Genomic DNA, 17,641 nt, shown 5'->3' with positions numbered 1-17,641 from the left:
AACTACTGTTAACCATGTGCATGGTATTACCAACTAACAGAGCAAATAAATTAGAGAAGAATTTGTTGAATTCATGTGTCAGGGTGCCACAACATGAAACAGTGGGACATAATGGCACACCCACTTTATCTATTTTGGGTAACCCATAAAATCTTGGAACTCGGCAACCCATCGCAGGAAGTCTCCAATGCACAGCTTTATTGATCTTCTTATCTATGAACCAGACTTATATCAACTTATTCACTGAAGGAATTTATTTATGCATGGGTAATGCACACACATCATTTCTACTACCAAGGTAGTTTTAATGCATCGTTTGATTATATCTCATATTGTGAATACCTTTACAAGTTGCCATGGTATTGCACTACATTGAATAAGTAACACTTCACCTATGGAGAAGACTAATGTTACTTATTCTCGGCAGATACCACCAACCCTGAGTAGTGGTATCTGCCAAGTGATGGTATCACAACAAGTTGCCATGGTGGTGGATACCCATGGATAAATAAATTCTTTCGTACTCTTAGGCATTTAGCCAAGAAATATCTTTTTTAGCTCTTTAAGAAAAGAGCTCTTAAAGAAAAGAGTTTAAACTTATTCACTGATTCTTCCAACTGTTCAAGAACCTTAATGTATAGCTTCCCAGTAGGTTGATACACTTGGGAATCTTTCAATAATGCCACAGCCTTTTGTACATACTCCTCTCTGTTCATAACCACACTAGAATGACCATTGTCTGCAGGTAAAATTGACTCCTGATCTTTACGTAAGGAATTAGGAACATTCCTCTGTGCGAGAGATAAGTTGGAACTCACAGGACACATATGCTGCAACACTGAGGCAAACACGGAATGAACTTCCATAGCTGTCTGCTCAGGGACACGATTTATTTTATTTTCATAATAGTTTTGTTTCTTTTATAGTTATTTTAATGCCTATGTATTTTTGTTTTAAATATATTTTTTTCATGTTCAGGTCAGTGATTACAATATTCTTATCAATATGGGTATACCTAACGCCTGAGGTCTCTTCTATTACAAAGTAGCCCCACATGCATGAATCAGCTATAAATAATTTCAAATTGTACACTATATGATACCAGCTTTTTTTTCTATCTTTTCTGAACACAAATGTGAAAAATCCAGTTTTAATATTAAAAACATATATTTTTAAATTAATTTTTTAAAATAAAACTATCTTTACACGTGTTGAGTGTTAGATGCCATCCTATCAATATCATCATACAGTTGTTTGCCATCCTGTCAATAACACAAATACTGCTGCATGAAAGGTAAAGCACATGTTAGTAGTTTGATTCCAGGTAATGATTCTAGTCACAATGCCAGAAAGTATTACTGATTGGAGGAGAGTGCACGTCAATAAAGCCAGCTCACTGTGAATAATTGCATGTGACAGATACCACTCAACATATGCATATAATTAGGCATAACCTGAGCCCTCATTTTTCCTGTTGCACGAAAGAGCTATTAGGAGTTTCATCTGTTGCAGATGTTTATTGAATTAATCCAAACTCTGTATGCAACAGTTTATTGCATAAATTATGATTTAGGCAGTAAACATTAATTATGTTTATTGCATATATTACAGGTGATTGAAATCATGAAGGGAAGTACAGGTGATTGAAAAATGGATTGAAGAGCCACTAAAAAGCATTTTTGATGGGGCTTCTCAGCCATCTGAATGCCTGCTAATTGGTAACTCCTCCCAACATGTTTCGAGTGAATAGTGCTATTCCAAGAAAAGAGCTAAACTGTGGGGGATGATATTAAAAATACCAAAATTATGTCTCTTTTGAAAGATATACTGAAATTTCAGTAATTTATGAGTGGCCAATTAATTTCATACAATAATGCATATGCTGTCTTAAAAATCAGACTTTTTCATTTTAAAGTACTTTAATGAAATATAATATGCTACATACGTTCTCTTTCCTTAGAAATGTTTGCCAATCAGAGAGTTTTCTTATAACCTATTTTGCTTTTTCCTCATAAGAAACCAGCTATCTCTCATCATGGCAGTATTCCAGAAAACTGGTTCCAACTCCTTTTCCATTGTGGATATGTCCTGATGAAAGTGTTCCCCCTGCTCATTACTTACATCTCCTACATTTTTTACAGTAAAGTTGACACCAGAGATTTATAATTATCATCTTTCCTTCTTCCAAGAAATCCAAGCTGTTTGTTCAGTACTGTAGCCTTGTTTCAATATGTCACTTTTGAGGAGTTTATTTGCAGCCCAATGAAAAATTCTTTTTTCAGTTTTGCATCTATTAAATTGGGAAACATTTTCTTTAAGTAGCAGAATTCATTTCCTTCATCATCCAGAGCCTTAATAAAATTCTTCATTAATCCAAGCTCTGTATGCAATGGCAGAAGAAGAACCTTTTTTGCTTCAACCAGTGCAACATATTTTTATATTACTTATTCTTGATAGAAATATATATTTTGTAAAACCTCCCTGTAGACCAGTGAGAAATCCAGTTACCTTAAGATCACCACAGTCATTCCTATGATAGGATTGCATTTCCATTGTATAGCAAAACTGCTTTTAGAGTTAATTTTGAGGCATCAATAAACATTCATTAGGATTGTATTCAGTGCCCAGTTTGTTCAGAAGACCACTAATATCTTTAAAGACACATACACCATCTTCCATAATGAAATATTTTGTGGTGTTTTTGATATACTGTAATTTTAGTTCCTTCTTAGAAAGTGTTCTGCTTTGCCTTTAACATTCCTCCCTGGAAGGGTAACCACTAAAAGTCATTATTGTTGCTTGCCATCATACTGCAATGCCGTCCAGGAACACCAAAAATCAACTAAAGACGACTATTGTCGTTTGCAGCCGCTGCAACAAGCAAGTCAGTGAAGCGGTCTTGTGTAAATTGTGTTCCGCCTTGCTTTGCGAATCATATTCAGGCCTAAAATCCCTACATAAATTAAACGCCCTGTGTTGCGAGAATTTCATGTGTCTTCCCTGCAAGAACAACCAGCCGAAAAAATATAGGTCCTGTGAGCAGCTAACCAGTTGCACAGACAAACAATATGGTGAAGTGATCGCAGTCCCATTCGTAGCTGATAATGATACATCTACAACCTCCATCTCCTCAGCTGCTGACACATTTCATCCAGCTGACTATTTCCCAGATATGTGCTGGATCCATGGAGAGACTTATTTCCCACTGTGATATCAGTAACTGCAACCTGCTTAGTTGACCATGATGATGAAGACTCTAGCTTCTCTAACCTAAGAGAAGTGAAGGATAAGTCCCACCATCGCAGTGTTGCCACTATAGCAACTTAAACAGAAGACTTTGCTAATATCCTGCATGCAGATCCCCAAAGAAGGAACTCTCCACCTTCTATCACCCTTGCTAATGTGTCTACACAAACTGACTTTTCACTTGCTGAATCTCTGTCTCCCAGCCCCTCCACATGCCTCTTCAAGAACCGTAAATCACTTGAAATTATAATAACACCAATTCTTGAAGTTATCAAATATCGCATGCCCTGCACTACTAATAACTGCATATCCTCCATAGCTGATAACCTTCTCAAAACCTAAGTTTGGGTAGATGTAATGATGGTGGTCCTGCTATTAAATGTGCCACAACACAGACCTGCACTACTAATCAGGTACACTATAACCTATCCTACAGCACTACTGTTCTGAATTCAGGCCAAACACTTAATTGCTCCGAAATCCAGATAGCCGAAGAACTTCCCTGCCAGGACAACTAGACCAGAAACCCTGCCAATCCTATGGAAGAATCAGCTAACCCAGATAAACCACCTAGTGTCCCACTCCACAAATCACAAAAGCCCTCTACCAAATTGCAACGGAAACCCAACCCCGAAACTAGCACTGAGCCTTACTTGTATCCAAGCCGGGTGTATCAATCTACAATGCCGAAGAAACCTGACATCCACAATTGCAGCCCCTTGCTGCAAACATTGCAACCATCCTGGGCAGAAGTTGTAGCTGCACCTCCTCCACTTGTGTCCCAGAGTTACTGCAGTAAGCCTTACCACCCTGAAGTGGGTAAATTGGGAATCCCAAATGTACTAAAGAGAAGGCGATCATTTAAAATGGGCACCTCGGCCACCTCCAAGCTGCAAGTGATGCACCTGCCAACTGTCTGTCTTCGACGAAGTCTATTCATTCCCCGACTAGCCCCAAATACAACTCCAGATGATATCGAATCATACATAATGCAAGAGCTGCACCTTAATGTGTCTGTCACACTTCTTAAGAAAGCATCCCTCCATACATCATTCAAAGTTGAGTGCAATGCACAGTATTTCAGCTCCATATCAACGACTGCTCTTTGGCCATCTGGATCACTACTCAGGCCATACTATGAACTTAAATCCAATATCACCCCACATCCAGCCATGGCTAATCTGCTATCCCACCATGACAACTCCCAAGTGTGACACCATGATAGGTATTCCTATTCTTAGAAGTCCCAAATCCAGGAACCAGAGTCACACGATGACGAGTCCTATACATACCCTGATGACAAAACCTCTGATCAATCTCTGCAATGCCACAGCTCCAATGAATTCCACCCTCAGCTGATACCAACTATTATAACCAACTGTGCTAAAAAGCCAACAGAGAAAAACCTGTCTACAAATCAGCACTCCTGAAGGTTTCTTGTGTTATCTTACACTCAAGATTTTTTATCAAAATGTTTGCAGTATTCAGAATAAGCTTGAGACACTTGAGCAGATACTCCTGTCCCAAATGGCTGATGTCATCTGCATGTCTGAAACCTGGCTGGAACCACAACAAGAATCAATTGCCTCTGCCCAAGCTGCCAGTTACAAATCTTTCTTCACCTCCCGATCTCACACCTATGGAGGGGGTGTTGCTGTTATCATAAATGCCAGTAGACTTGAATTTGTACACGTGGTCTCCAGCAATTCCAATCTGTTCGAAGCATTGATTGTAACTGTCAAGATAAACTCATGCTTATTAGATCTCAGTGCAATATATATATATACACCCCCAACACCCAATGCTCAGACAATCAATGATATTGCATTCTGGCTAATAAATACGCTCCATACATCTGCCATCCACCTCATCTGTGGAGATTTTAACTTACTGCCAAGTCTCCAAAATCTTCATGAGTCACTTAGAGCTAAGATTGCTCTAAGTTGTTGTCTGCTTCCTGTAGCGTCGACATTAAACCTGAAACTCACTTTGAATCCGATCATGAACCCATTGTAGTCCTATTGCAGCTCCCAACGCCCAACTTTCATTCCCCGACTCATGTCTCATTCCCATGTCTTCAACAACGTGAAAAGGAAGGTCATCATCTCTGCCACCTTCCTACAACCAAACAGATGCCTTGAAGCAGCAAGATTAATTTCCTGCAGAGTTCTTGAATTAGGAGACCCGGAACTGGCTCTAGGCATATTAACTAGATGGCTGCACACTGTTACAATGTTCTCAGCAGCTAAACAGTTCGCTATCTCTGCTAGAACTAATGCTTGGTGGTCTACAGAGCTAAATTACAGTTTCAAGTGCAAACAGTCCCTCCATAAACAATGTTGTTTTTGTTGTTTTAGGAGCATTAGCAACTAAGGCCATATTGCTCCAGGGATATGCGGTGGTCATTCCCTGATCTTTCCACATCCTCTGTATTTGGTGGTCACGGGCTCGAACTCCGGTCTAATCAAGAAGCGTGTACTATGCACTGCTGCTCCTGCCCACCTGGCTACGGAGGCACCCCATAAACGATGGAAACAGCCTGGTATAGCATATGACCGAATTCATTACTCCAAATCTAGAGCACTGTTTAACAGATTGAAGTTTCAAGCCATTAAAAAATATACTGACAAGACCTTATCCAAAGGCAAATTGCCATACTCTAAACCAGATTCCAACTTCAATCCAGTTGAATGGATCAACTATGTAGCCAGATTTCAGGACAGCACCACACAACTATATAATTACCAACCAGACTCCATTTCTGGTCCAGATGATGAGCTGTTTTCCATTCAAATCGATTGACAGCAGCTCCTTCAAGCCACAACTCGCTGTGTCCGTCATGCACTGATGGTGCGGATAAAGTCCCGCATTTCATTGTAAAGTGCCTCAGTTCATATATTCTTGATCCTCTGCTCTACTTGTTCAACTCCAGCCTCTCTCATAGAGTGTTTCCTGCATCCTAGAGCAATGCACTCTTGCCCCACTACCAAAAGTTCAACTACCAAGCCAGCTGAAGCACTATAGACTGATATCCACTGTATCCACACTCCTAAAGCTATGGGAAAAAGGCCTTCTTCCACACATAACATGCCATCTTCTTTCACAACCACCAAAGCAGCTCCATTATGTTCTCTCCAATAGATCAACTGTCTCCAACCTTCTGACAGTCCAAATGGCAATTCTAAATGCATTTGATTCTAGAGCAGAAATGGCGGTTGTTTATGCTGATATCGAAGCTGCTTTTGATAGCCTCAATATCACAGCCCTTCTGAATCTGCTAACCAATTTCTTCCGGATAAAAGGTGACGTTTTCACTTTTCTGCACTCACTCACTCACTCCTCTGGAATAAAACAGTGTACCTCACTCATCGCAACTTCTCCTATACTTGATCCATCAATGCAGGTGTGCCGCAAGGTGGTGTTTTATTGGGGCTACTATTTACCACCTTCCTTTTTCCATTTGTGTATAACAGAGATGATATTATTACCTATGCTGACGATATAAATTTCCTTACGGAAATACCGCCATCAGCCAACGGAGGAGTGATCACATTGGAAATCTGTAATAAGATCATAGCTCACTCTAACTATCTCAACCATTTCGGTCTTAAACTGAACCCTCTAAAATCCATAATTATGGTGTTCTCTCTGAAGAAGTGTCCTACACTCATACAACCCTTACTGGAGGGTGCAATTATTCCATGTGTAACTAAATACGAAGATCTCGGTGTAACCTTCAACCCAAACCTTAGGTTCAACTGTCACATCGAATGTGTTCTACACAAGATCAGCCAAACGTGCTGGATTGCCCATCAACACCTTCTTCATAATACAGATTCAAAAACTACAATCAGATATCTGCAAACCGTTGTGTATCCTACTTTTCTGTATGCCTCTAAAATATGGGCTTCCGCGGTACCTTCTCTCATGAAGCCCATCCTCGCCACCGAATACTGGATACTGAAGTGGGAAACCCACAAACATCACCTTCCCTCCAACTGAGGACTACCAGTATGGCTGACCAACTTCAAATCCCATGGCTGCCTCAAATAATCCGCATGAGAACTGGGACCACTATCAAAATGCTGGTTGGCAAGATCAACTCCCCTGACTTCTGAGATATATATCAGTGGCATGATCCACTTCCTTCCCTAAGAGCCACTCCTCTTCTTCAGCTACAGCAGGATAGGCTGAAGATCAGTGACAGATTTCTACCAGGCCAAGTACTTTCTACAACACAAGCCCTGTGAATGATCAGAGTAGACCTCCAGAAATTCGCTTCTGATCGCAATTACAGGCACTCGCTGGCTGAACTTGTTCCGCTATTGTATGGCCCCTGATGTCAACTCATACTAATATTCCCACCTGCTATCTGCTATGAGGCACAGAATGGCACGTCGCAAGTACGCCGACGAACTTTTCACAAGAAAATGCAAAACTGTATACCGAACAATTTAATGCACGCCTGTGAAATATCCTGACTTATAAGCATATATATGCTTTGTACTTGTAAAAGAATAAGAGAAGTTTACCTCTATATGATACGTAGAACACTTCCGTATGATACTTTCCAGAAATTAAAACAAAAACAATTTTAAAAAATCGAAAATGTTACATTACAATAAGAAATGATTAACAATAATTAAAAATCAAATGAACACAATTAAAAATCAGTTTTAACGTAATTAAAAATTAAGTAAAAAATTAATTTAATGAAAAAAATGCAAAACAATTTTTAAACAATTCAGGAAGGAAAATCATTTTGCATTTTTTTCGTTAAAATTGCTTTTTAATTGTGTTCATTTGATTTTTAATTATTGTTAATTATTTCTTACTGTAATGTCAGATTTTCAATTTTTTTAAATTGTTTTCATTTTAACTTCTGGAGAGTATCATACTCTCCTCAATATGGTGTTCTACCATATTGAGGTAAACTTCTCTTATTCTTTTACAAATATTGATATCAACATAGAATGTATTGAGCATTATAGCTCTGGTTCATACTATGTGCTTTGTACATATGAACTATGTTCTATGTTCTTCAGAACTATGTATATACTCATAGCTATTTATCTGGATATATCTATAGCATGGTTTAATACCACGTTTTTAATTTAATTTCATGTCACATTATCTATTTGTACTGTACATGTTTTTATATTACCCCATAACCTTGTCAAGCCCCTGGCCTCTTGGCTGTGGTGGGCACATATTGCTGTGCCCACCACCACATCTTTACTGTACAATAAAGATTTCTTCTCCTTCCTCCTCCTTCTTCAAGTAACTTCCACTGTTGTAACGTACAACAAATGAGTTCTCTTGCATTTTAGATTAGTTTAAATCACAAACTAAGTTAATCAACTCTTGCGTAATTAAGTTGGCACATTATTATTTTCTGGTTGGTAGTCCAAATTTGTTGAAGTGGACAGTCCAGGAAAGTCTGTAAACACAAGAATCCTCACTTTATTCTTCACTATTTCTTTATCCTGATTTTGAAGGATCTGGTATCTGTAAGTCTTTGTGGACCAGGTCTTATTGCAGATGATACGTTAGGATATTTGATGCTGCATGCAGAAATAGCAATTGCTAGTATGATTATACAGTTCTTGCCACACCATAGGAACAGCATAAGGCTTACATTTTATTATCCCAGTTAGCCATATTCTCACAAAACTTGGACTCCATTTGTGGAGTCCAAGTTTGGTCCTGATCACCAATCTTGCAACAAAAGTACAAAGTATATGCACATTTAGTAATATTGTAGATTTTCTTCCTCTCAGGTTTTGTTGAAAATTAGGGTGATTCAGACATTCCTTTGCTTCTGCTTAAATAATTTAACAATACAATGCTAAGAAAAACAGAAGACAGAAGCAATATGTAATAGTTATGCAGATAAACTGTACACATACTTGCATATAACTGTTTTTCCCATTACTGGGAGGCAGACAAGGTTGAATGTGTTAACCCCTCCCCAACGTTACTGCCATCTATGAACATATACAAAAACTTTATTTGCAGAATACAACAGGTCATCATATTCCATATTATGTACTATAGGTAAACACAAAAACCTGTATATGTAGAAATTATAATATAATTAATAAATGCATGATTATTAAATTGTGTACGTGTAGAAATCTGATGTGAAATTTTAAAATTGTTTTCAAAATCTGTGTAAAAATTGACTATAATTGATATAAAATGGAAGTGAAAGTCATTGGCACTGTTATATTATATAATATATTGTTGTTATTTAAATATTTATTTGCATTATTGTTTTATTTCTTTTGTATTATTAATATTATTATTTTTTAGCAGTTTTTTCCTGAATTATCATTTTGAATGAAAAAAATGATCTTGTGATATTTTATTTTGTAATTATTTATGATTGTGATATAATTTAAATAAAATAAAGTTACATTATCTTATTGTAATTTCAGTCAATGACTTAGATATCCTTAAAGAAGTCACTGATTGAAATTACAGTAAGATAAAGATAATGCCACTTTCTCTGTACTTTTTTTTTTTTTTCACCAGGGGGAAAAATCAGCCTAAATAATGTGTGTTCCTATCCTTAAAGCAGTGTATTTAACTGAAATTCAGATATATAAAACTGTTAAAAAAAAAAAGAAAATAACTCACGTTATTTGACCACTCACTGCAGGTGATGATAGACAGTTCCATCTTTTAACTTTTCAACTAATGCTGATGTTCCTAAGGTTCAGTTTTTTCTCTTGTTGTTTTCCTCTTTTGGTATTAACAACCTTCTTACATTGACTCGAAATCATATTCATAGTTTTGCTGATGATTGTAAGTAACATTCTACCTTCCAGTTTGAGAAAACATGCACTGCTCAAATGCTTCAACTTTTCAGATATCCACTAGTTCCTTATATGCTAATCTCCAGATAATTCTCCAGTGGGGCAAGGAAAGGTAGTTAACTTCAACCCTTTTAAAACTCAGTCCTTTCTTATTTTTCTCAAAAAAAAAGTCTGCTGTTCTTCTACTTACTTTTGATGACACTCAGATTCCTGAGTGTCATCAAATTGCATATTCCTATTGGGGATTGATAATGATATGTGATTTGCAATTTGGCTTGGCATAAGCATATCGCAAATATTGTTTCCTCTCCATTAAAAACTGGGGTTTTCTTCTAAACAACTACTGACTGTACAAATCTCAATCTGCCCTACCTTGGAATTGTGAAATATTGTTGTAATACAGTATGTTGTTTCCACATTAGGTTGGGTTGGTGCTCCCCCAAAGTCTTCTGGTGCACTATGGCCACAGATGCCAGTGCGCCTAATAAATCCCAAAACAAACAAACCCAAAGTCTTCCTCAAGCTCTTAGAGAGTAGTCAGGTTAATGCTCAGGTTAACTAATGATCAATATCTTTAAAAATCTCTCTGCTCTCTGTCTCCTAGACATTGTTTCTGCCTGCCTTTTCTTTAGATATTTCCATGGGCATTGTTCTTCTGAATTGTCATCTGTAATTCCATTGCTCTCATCCAAACCAGTCTACGTTCATTCACTGTACAAATGATAGAACTAACTCTTCCTGATTAATCTCTTATACTTCTGTTATCCATAATAATCTTCCTTCACATGTATTTCCTGAAATTACAATCTACAGAAATTCAAGTCTAAAGTCAACAGGTATCTTCTGTCTTTGCAACTTTCAGATTCATACACAGAAATAAATACTATAGATTCCAATACCTTTTGTAGTAGTAGTAGTGGCATGTGATGCAAGAAAGCAAATGTATGAGCTTATGCAGCATCAGCCAAAAAAAAAAAAAAAAAAAAAAAATCACACCATTCCCTCCAAATGCCTGTCCAGTTCCTCCTTAAATTTATTCAACCTATCAACTTCCACAACGACAGATGGAAGTTTGTTCCAGCAATTAACCACCTGCTGGCTAAAGGCAAATTTCCGCACATCTATTCTACATCTGTCTTTTCTTAATTTGAATTTGGAGTTTTCATAAAAAAATAAAATGGTTAATTAATAAATGATTAGTTATAGAAGTTATGAATCTGGCTGTAGTGACTGCACTGAGTATGAAAGGAATTGGTTTATTTATTTGTCTATTCAGATTTTTGATCACACAAAATAAAACAATCTGACCTTTAGAATTCATTCAATATATGAACATGACATACTGATTCCTCATTGCTTACCTATTTAAATCTATTTAATTTAATTTTATACTTAATTTTATATCTATCATTCTTGAATCATATGTGTACTGTACAAGCCATACGATAAATAAATAAATAAATACCTAAAAAATAACATATTTGGTTCTGCATCAAAACCTGTCTTTCTTTAATTGCTGTTACCTGATGATGTAATAGTTTCCTTATGGTTATCTGCAAATTCTTGAGTGTCTTTTATTATTATTGGAATATTATTGAGGATGTTGAACAATAGTGCTTTGTTCAATAGTTTGGTCTGACCATCAATGGGCTATTTCAAAATCCAAATCCAAAGTCCGTGGCTTGTCACATCTACAGTATTCCTTTTCTCAGCTGTATATCTTTATCATGTTTTGTGTGTGTTATTCTTTTAGCAGTAGAAAATTGCACTTTCGTGCTGAAAGTACAATTTGTGGAGGTGTTTAGAAGGCCAGAATCTGTGTTATTTTAATGATTGATCCGATGGTCTCAGCTTTATTTCTCAAAGACATTGTTAGTCTGAACTGACGCATCCACAAAAAACTAAATAAGGTGTTCATGATCAACTGAGCTGATGAGAAAACTGACTTCCTGTGGGGCTGCCTGTCCAGCTGCTATGGAATTAAATAAACTTATAAAAATATTAAGTTGAAATAAAAATTACTCAAGTTTTGCTAAATTCCAAAAATTACTCCTAATGTTTTGGAAGTAGTTTTTCTAATGAAATATTATCAGTCACAGTCAGAAATTTCATAAAAAATTGTGTTGGATGTGTGTGTGTGGGGGGGGGGGAATAAATGTCTTTTTTTTGCTTTATGTAAATGCATCTGTTTTATTTTTCAGGGATATTATATGAATAAAGATGTTTTTGGAAAATCAGGGGATTTTATTACATCTCCTGAAATTTCACAGATATTTGGTGAAGTAAGTATTTTTTTTTTTTTTTTTTGGTTATTTTATTATTAACTAACAGTTGCTATCCATTTAATTATTACTTGGATCATTACATAAACCCAAAAGCCCAGTGGATTTATTATTATTATTTTTTTAACTTTTGATTTGTGTTGCTATAAATTCAGTTTTACAAACCGGTAAGTGTTCGAATTTAGATTCTCACATTAATCTTTTATTATTATATATATAGAACTCTCCTTTATGATTCCCTATAAGAAATGTTATATATATATTAAAATAACAATTAACTAGCATAAAAAAAATGATAAAATGAAAAACTAATTTATACTGAAAACTATTGGTTATTGTCCATCATCATCAATCAAACTGTGAAAAACATGTGTGTTAAAGAATTAATAAAAGTTAAGTCAAGCCTGTGCTAAAGACCATTTTCATGTAATTTATGTAAACTTGGAAATTTTATTATATTAAACAGGTCCCAGAAATATTGCAGGTGTTTTTAAAGTATATTCTTGTGGCATTCTTTCTGTTGCTGAGACTACACACATGAAGGGGCATAAATTTAAGTTTAGTAATAGTAATCGTAATCGTGGAATATGATGCAAGAAAGCAAGTGTATCAGTTATGTAGTATCAGCCAAAAAAAAAAAAATTCACTCAACCATTCTTTCTAAATGTTTGTCCAGTTCCTCCTTGAATTTATTTAACCTATCAACTTCCACAATGACAGATGGAAGTTTGTTCCAGCAATTAACCACCCGCTGGCTAAAGGCAAATTTCCACACATCTATTCAACAACTGTCTTTCCTCAATTTGAATTTATGCCCCCTTAGGTTCATAATCTGAGCAAGTGGAAGAATCCCATCAGAATTCAGTGTGCTCAACCCATTCAAGGCCTTATACACTTCAATCAGATCATCTCGCAGGTGCCTAGTCTCCAGCCATTGCAATTTGCAGAACTTAAGCCTCTCTTGGTAAGAGGATCCCTTCATTCATCTCACCAATCTTATTGTCCTTCTCTGTACATTCTCGAGCAAATCTACATTCTTCCTAAATTGAGGCCTCCAGACCTGTATGCAGTATTCAAGGTGTGACCATTGCCTATACAAAGGGACAATCACCTCCTTTTCCCTGCTACCAATATTCCTATATATCATTGACAAAACCCCATGACCTGCTCTTGCATCCTGTCTGCATTGCTCAGAAAACTTCATATCTGAGTGCACAGATATGAAGGTCTTTTTACTCCCAGGTCTTTTTCATTTTCTACCACCCTAAGTATAGTACCACACAGTTGGTAAGTTCCTCTGGGGCTTACTTATACCCATATGCAGTACTTTGCATTTGTTAATGTTGAACTTCAGTTGCCACTTCTCAGTCCATCTGCCCAAATTTTCTAGATCTTGTTGCAGTAGCACACTGCCATTACGTCATTAACAACCCTGCTGGGAATGACCACCGCATATCCCGGAGCAATATGGCCTTAGTTGCTAATGCTCCTAAAAACCAAATAACAACAACAACAACCCTGCTAACCCTTGATCATCTGAAAACTTCGACACCAAGCCTGATATACCTTCATCAATATCACTGATAAATATACAAAACAACAGTGGGACCCCACCAATAACATTAGTCTACGAAGAGCAGCGCCCATTGATTATCACACCTCTGTCTTCTCCCACTCAGCCACCCTTTTATCCATTGTAGCAACTTGCCCTTAATACCATTCTGCTCCAATTTCTACAGTAGTCTTCCATGCGCAACAGTATCAAAAGCTTTCCTGAAATCCAAGTATATGATATCAAAATTATTTTTTGCATCCAGTTCCTTTGTAACCACATCATAGTATCCAATCAAATTTGTCAAACAAGAATTTCCCTTAACAAACCCATGCTGTGTCTGAATTATTGCTGCAGTCTTGTCTAGATGATTCTGCAATGCATCTTTAACCAGTGACTCCATTATTTTACGCGGAACAATAGTTAAACTAACTGGTCTGTAATTACTCGCCCTTCGATCCCCCTTTGTGAATTGGAGTTACATTTGTACATCTCCAGTCCGTGAGGACCTCCCCTGAGTCCAAGATGATCTGATAATTATGGCTAATAGTTTTTTAGTTCCTTTGCCGCCTCCTTTAATATAACTGGATAGATCCCATCCACCCCAGGTGCCTTTCTTATGTTTAACTTCAACAATTTTTCCTCCACTTTGCTCTCAGTTATTACAAAATCATTAAATACCCTGCTACAATTTGATAACCTTCTGCCATTTTCAAACCTTAATAACTCCTCATGTGTGAATGTAGATGCAAAATACTCATTCAGTTTGTTTGCTATCTGAACAGGATCGTCAACAGTCGAACCATAGATGGATAGATGTGCAGGTGATTGATTGATGTAACAGGGTTCCATTTGTTGTTGTGGAAGTTGGATGGTTTGAATAAATTAAAGGAAGAAATAGACAAATCAGGGTATGATTTTTCTAGTTCTTCCTTAAAAAACCTACACACTTCACCATATGGATGAGTGAAGGTGTAGGGTTTTTTTGGATGATGCTATATAAGCTTGCTTTCTTGCATCATTTGGCACTAGTACTACCACTACTCAGTTTTGAAAAATGAAGGCTGTGAAAATAAACACCACTGTTACTGAATAAGCTGCAGCAAATGATATACATGTATGCACCTGATATATGGGGAGTTAAATGACTTTGCGATAACTGAAAGGAAAGTGGAAGAGGTATTGTTGAGCCTGAATATAAAAAAGGCATCTGGGGTGGATAGGACATATCCAATTTTATTAAGAGAGCCAGTAAATTAGGTAAGCAAGCCTTTAGCCATAATTATTAGAGCATCCTTGGATTCAGGGGAGGTCCCTATGGACTGGAGATGTGTAAATTTATCCTTAATTTGTGAAGTGGTATCAGAATGTGACATGAGTAATTAGATCTGATAGCTTAACGTCAGTTGCAGGGAAAATAATGGAGTCACTGGTTAAAGAAGTGATGCAAGAGCATCTGAACAGGAATGCAATTACGTTGCAGTCACATCATGGATTTTTTAAGGGGTGGTCTTGTCTAACTAATCTGATAGGTTACTACAAGGAACTGGATGTGAAAAGTAATTTTGATATCATATTCTTGGATTTCAGGAAGGTTTTTTATACTGTTGCACATAAAAGACTGCTGTATAAACTGGACCAATGTGGTATTAAGGGCAAGTTACTGCTGTCGATAAAGGACTCTTCATAGAGTAATGTTATCAGTGGATTCCTCCACTGCTGTGCCTATTGTTGTTTTCAATATTTATTAATGATATTGATGAAAGTATATTAGGCTTATTGTTAAAGTTTGCAGATGATAGAAAGGTTGGAAGGGTAGTTAACGACAGCGATCAGGGTGAGCTACTGCAATAAAATCTAGGAAAATTGGATGAATGGGCTGAGAAATGGCAGTTGAAGTTTAACATTGGCAAATGCAAGGTACTGCATACGGGTAGTGGTAATCCTGCGGTAATTTATCAACTGTGTTGTATTACACTCAGGGTAATGGAAAATGAAAAAAAGACCTGGGGGTAATTGTGCAGTCAGATATGAAATTTTCTGAGCAGTGCAGATATGCTGCCAGAGCAGCTTATGGGGTTTTGTCAATGATATACAGAAACTTTGTTTTCAGGAATAAGGAGGTGATTATCCCTTTGTACAAGGGCCTGGCAAGGGTTAAGCAACATCTTGAGTATTGTATACATGTCTGGAGGCCTCAATTTAGGAAACAGGAAAAAGCAGAGAAGGGCAACCAGATTGATGAAGAAAACAAAAATGTTGCACTTATCCAGAAAGGTTTCAGTTCTGCAAATTGTGGCTTCTGGAGACTAGGCACATGTGGGGTGATCTGATTGAGGGTTTAAGGCCTTGAATGGATTTAGTAAGCTGAATGTGAATGGCATTCTTTCTCATGCTGAGACTACACACATGAGGGAGGGCATAAATTAAAGTTGAGGAAGGATGGTTGCAGAATAGATGTGTGGAAGTTTGCCTTCAGCCAGCAGGTGGCTGATAGTTGGAACAAGCTTCCATCTGTTGCTGGGGAAGTGGATGGTTTTAATAAATTCAAGGAATAACTAGACGAATTCTTGGAGTATCTGGATGGATGAAGTATGTAGTGTTTTTTTTTTTGGTTGGTGCTATATAAGCTTTCTTGCATCATTTGTCACCAATACTAGTACTACAGAGAAAAAATATCAGAATTAGAAGGTTTCCCCTTCATTTTAAGATCCTATATTTAGGATTAAGGACAAAACTTAATTTGATTGTTGTAAAATCACTTTCATGTATAATAACTCTGAAATAAAACATTTTTGGACACATGTTTATATAACATTTTTCTTATTTGTATCCTAGAATATGCCTCAGAGTTTTTTTGCAATTGTACTTTTGAAACACCTGTCGATAACTTGAGATTTTAAGGAGGAATTTCTGTTTATATCTGGATCTTTTGGATCTTTCCAAAGATCCTAATATAAAATTTTATGAAATAGTAATAACCATATAGTGCAAGGAAGCCACAGGCTTTTGCTGCACTGGCCAAAAAAAAAACAAGTTGAAAGAAAATACAAATTAGTTGCTTCCTTCTTCACATAGGTAAATATCCAGTTGCTCTTTGAATGTGTTCAAACTGTTAGCCTCAAATACCTTTGAAGGCAACCTGTTCCAGCAATTAATGACTTTCTGACTAAAAGAAAACTTCTTACAATCTAGTCCGAACCTCTTCTCCTTTAATTTCAATGGGTGCCCCTAGTTCTGGAATTCTTTATAACAGTGAAAATCCCACCTTCATTCATTTTACTGACCCAGCTTATGTATCATCAGTCCAAAAAGAAATGAATAAATAAAAATAAAATAAAAAATAAATAGAAAAACACTTCCTGTATCACCTGTCCATCTCCTCTAATAATTTGTCTAATTACTCCTTACATTTATTCAAACTACCCACTTCCACCACACACACAGTGGAAGTTTATTTCAACAGTCAACTATCCTCCGGCTGAAATAAACATTTCCACACATCTATTCTGCAACTGTCCATTTTAGTTTAAATTAATACCTCCTTAATTGTGTTGTTTGAGCAAGACTAAAAATGCCATTAACATTTAGCTTTAGCCTACTCAATTCATTCAAAGCCATAAACACCTGAGATCTTACAGGTGCCTAGTCTCCAAATGCAGCTATTTTCAGAACCGATGTAAGAGCATTCTTTTGTTCCCCTTCTTAGTCTTGTTTCTTTTCTCTGCGTCCATTCCAAC

The 17,641-nt window shown here is 36.7% G+C and overlaps 1 protein-coding gene across 1 annotated transcript in view; it reads left to right on the top strand.

Moving 5' to 3' along the window:
- The window catches only part of LOC150088527 (protein arginine methyltransferase NDUFAF7, mitochondrial-like), a 106,716-nt gene that overhangs the window by 9,829 nt on the left and 79,246 nt on the right, over positions 1-17,641 (top strand). Inside the window, exon 3 of the mRNA XM_090370218.1 lies at positions 12,269-12,349. Within this exon, the coding sequence (XP_090226344.1) occupies positions 12,269-12,349 (81 nt within the window). The remainder of the gene's footprint in view (positions 1-12,268; positions 12,350-17,641) is intronic.

The sequence above is a fragment of the Mastigoproctus giganteus genome, chromosome 3 (assembly GCF_048544385.1).
Source record: "Mastigoproctus giganteus isolate SK-2022 chromosome 3, ASM4854438v1, whole genome shotgun sequence".
NCBI lineage: Eukaryota > Metazoa > Arthropoda > Arachnida > Uropygi > Thelyphonidae > Mastigoproctus > Mastigoproctus giganteus.
This window is presented reverse-complemented; position numbering and strand designations above follow the sequence as displayed.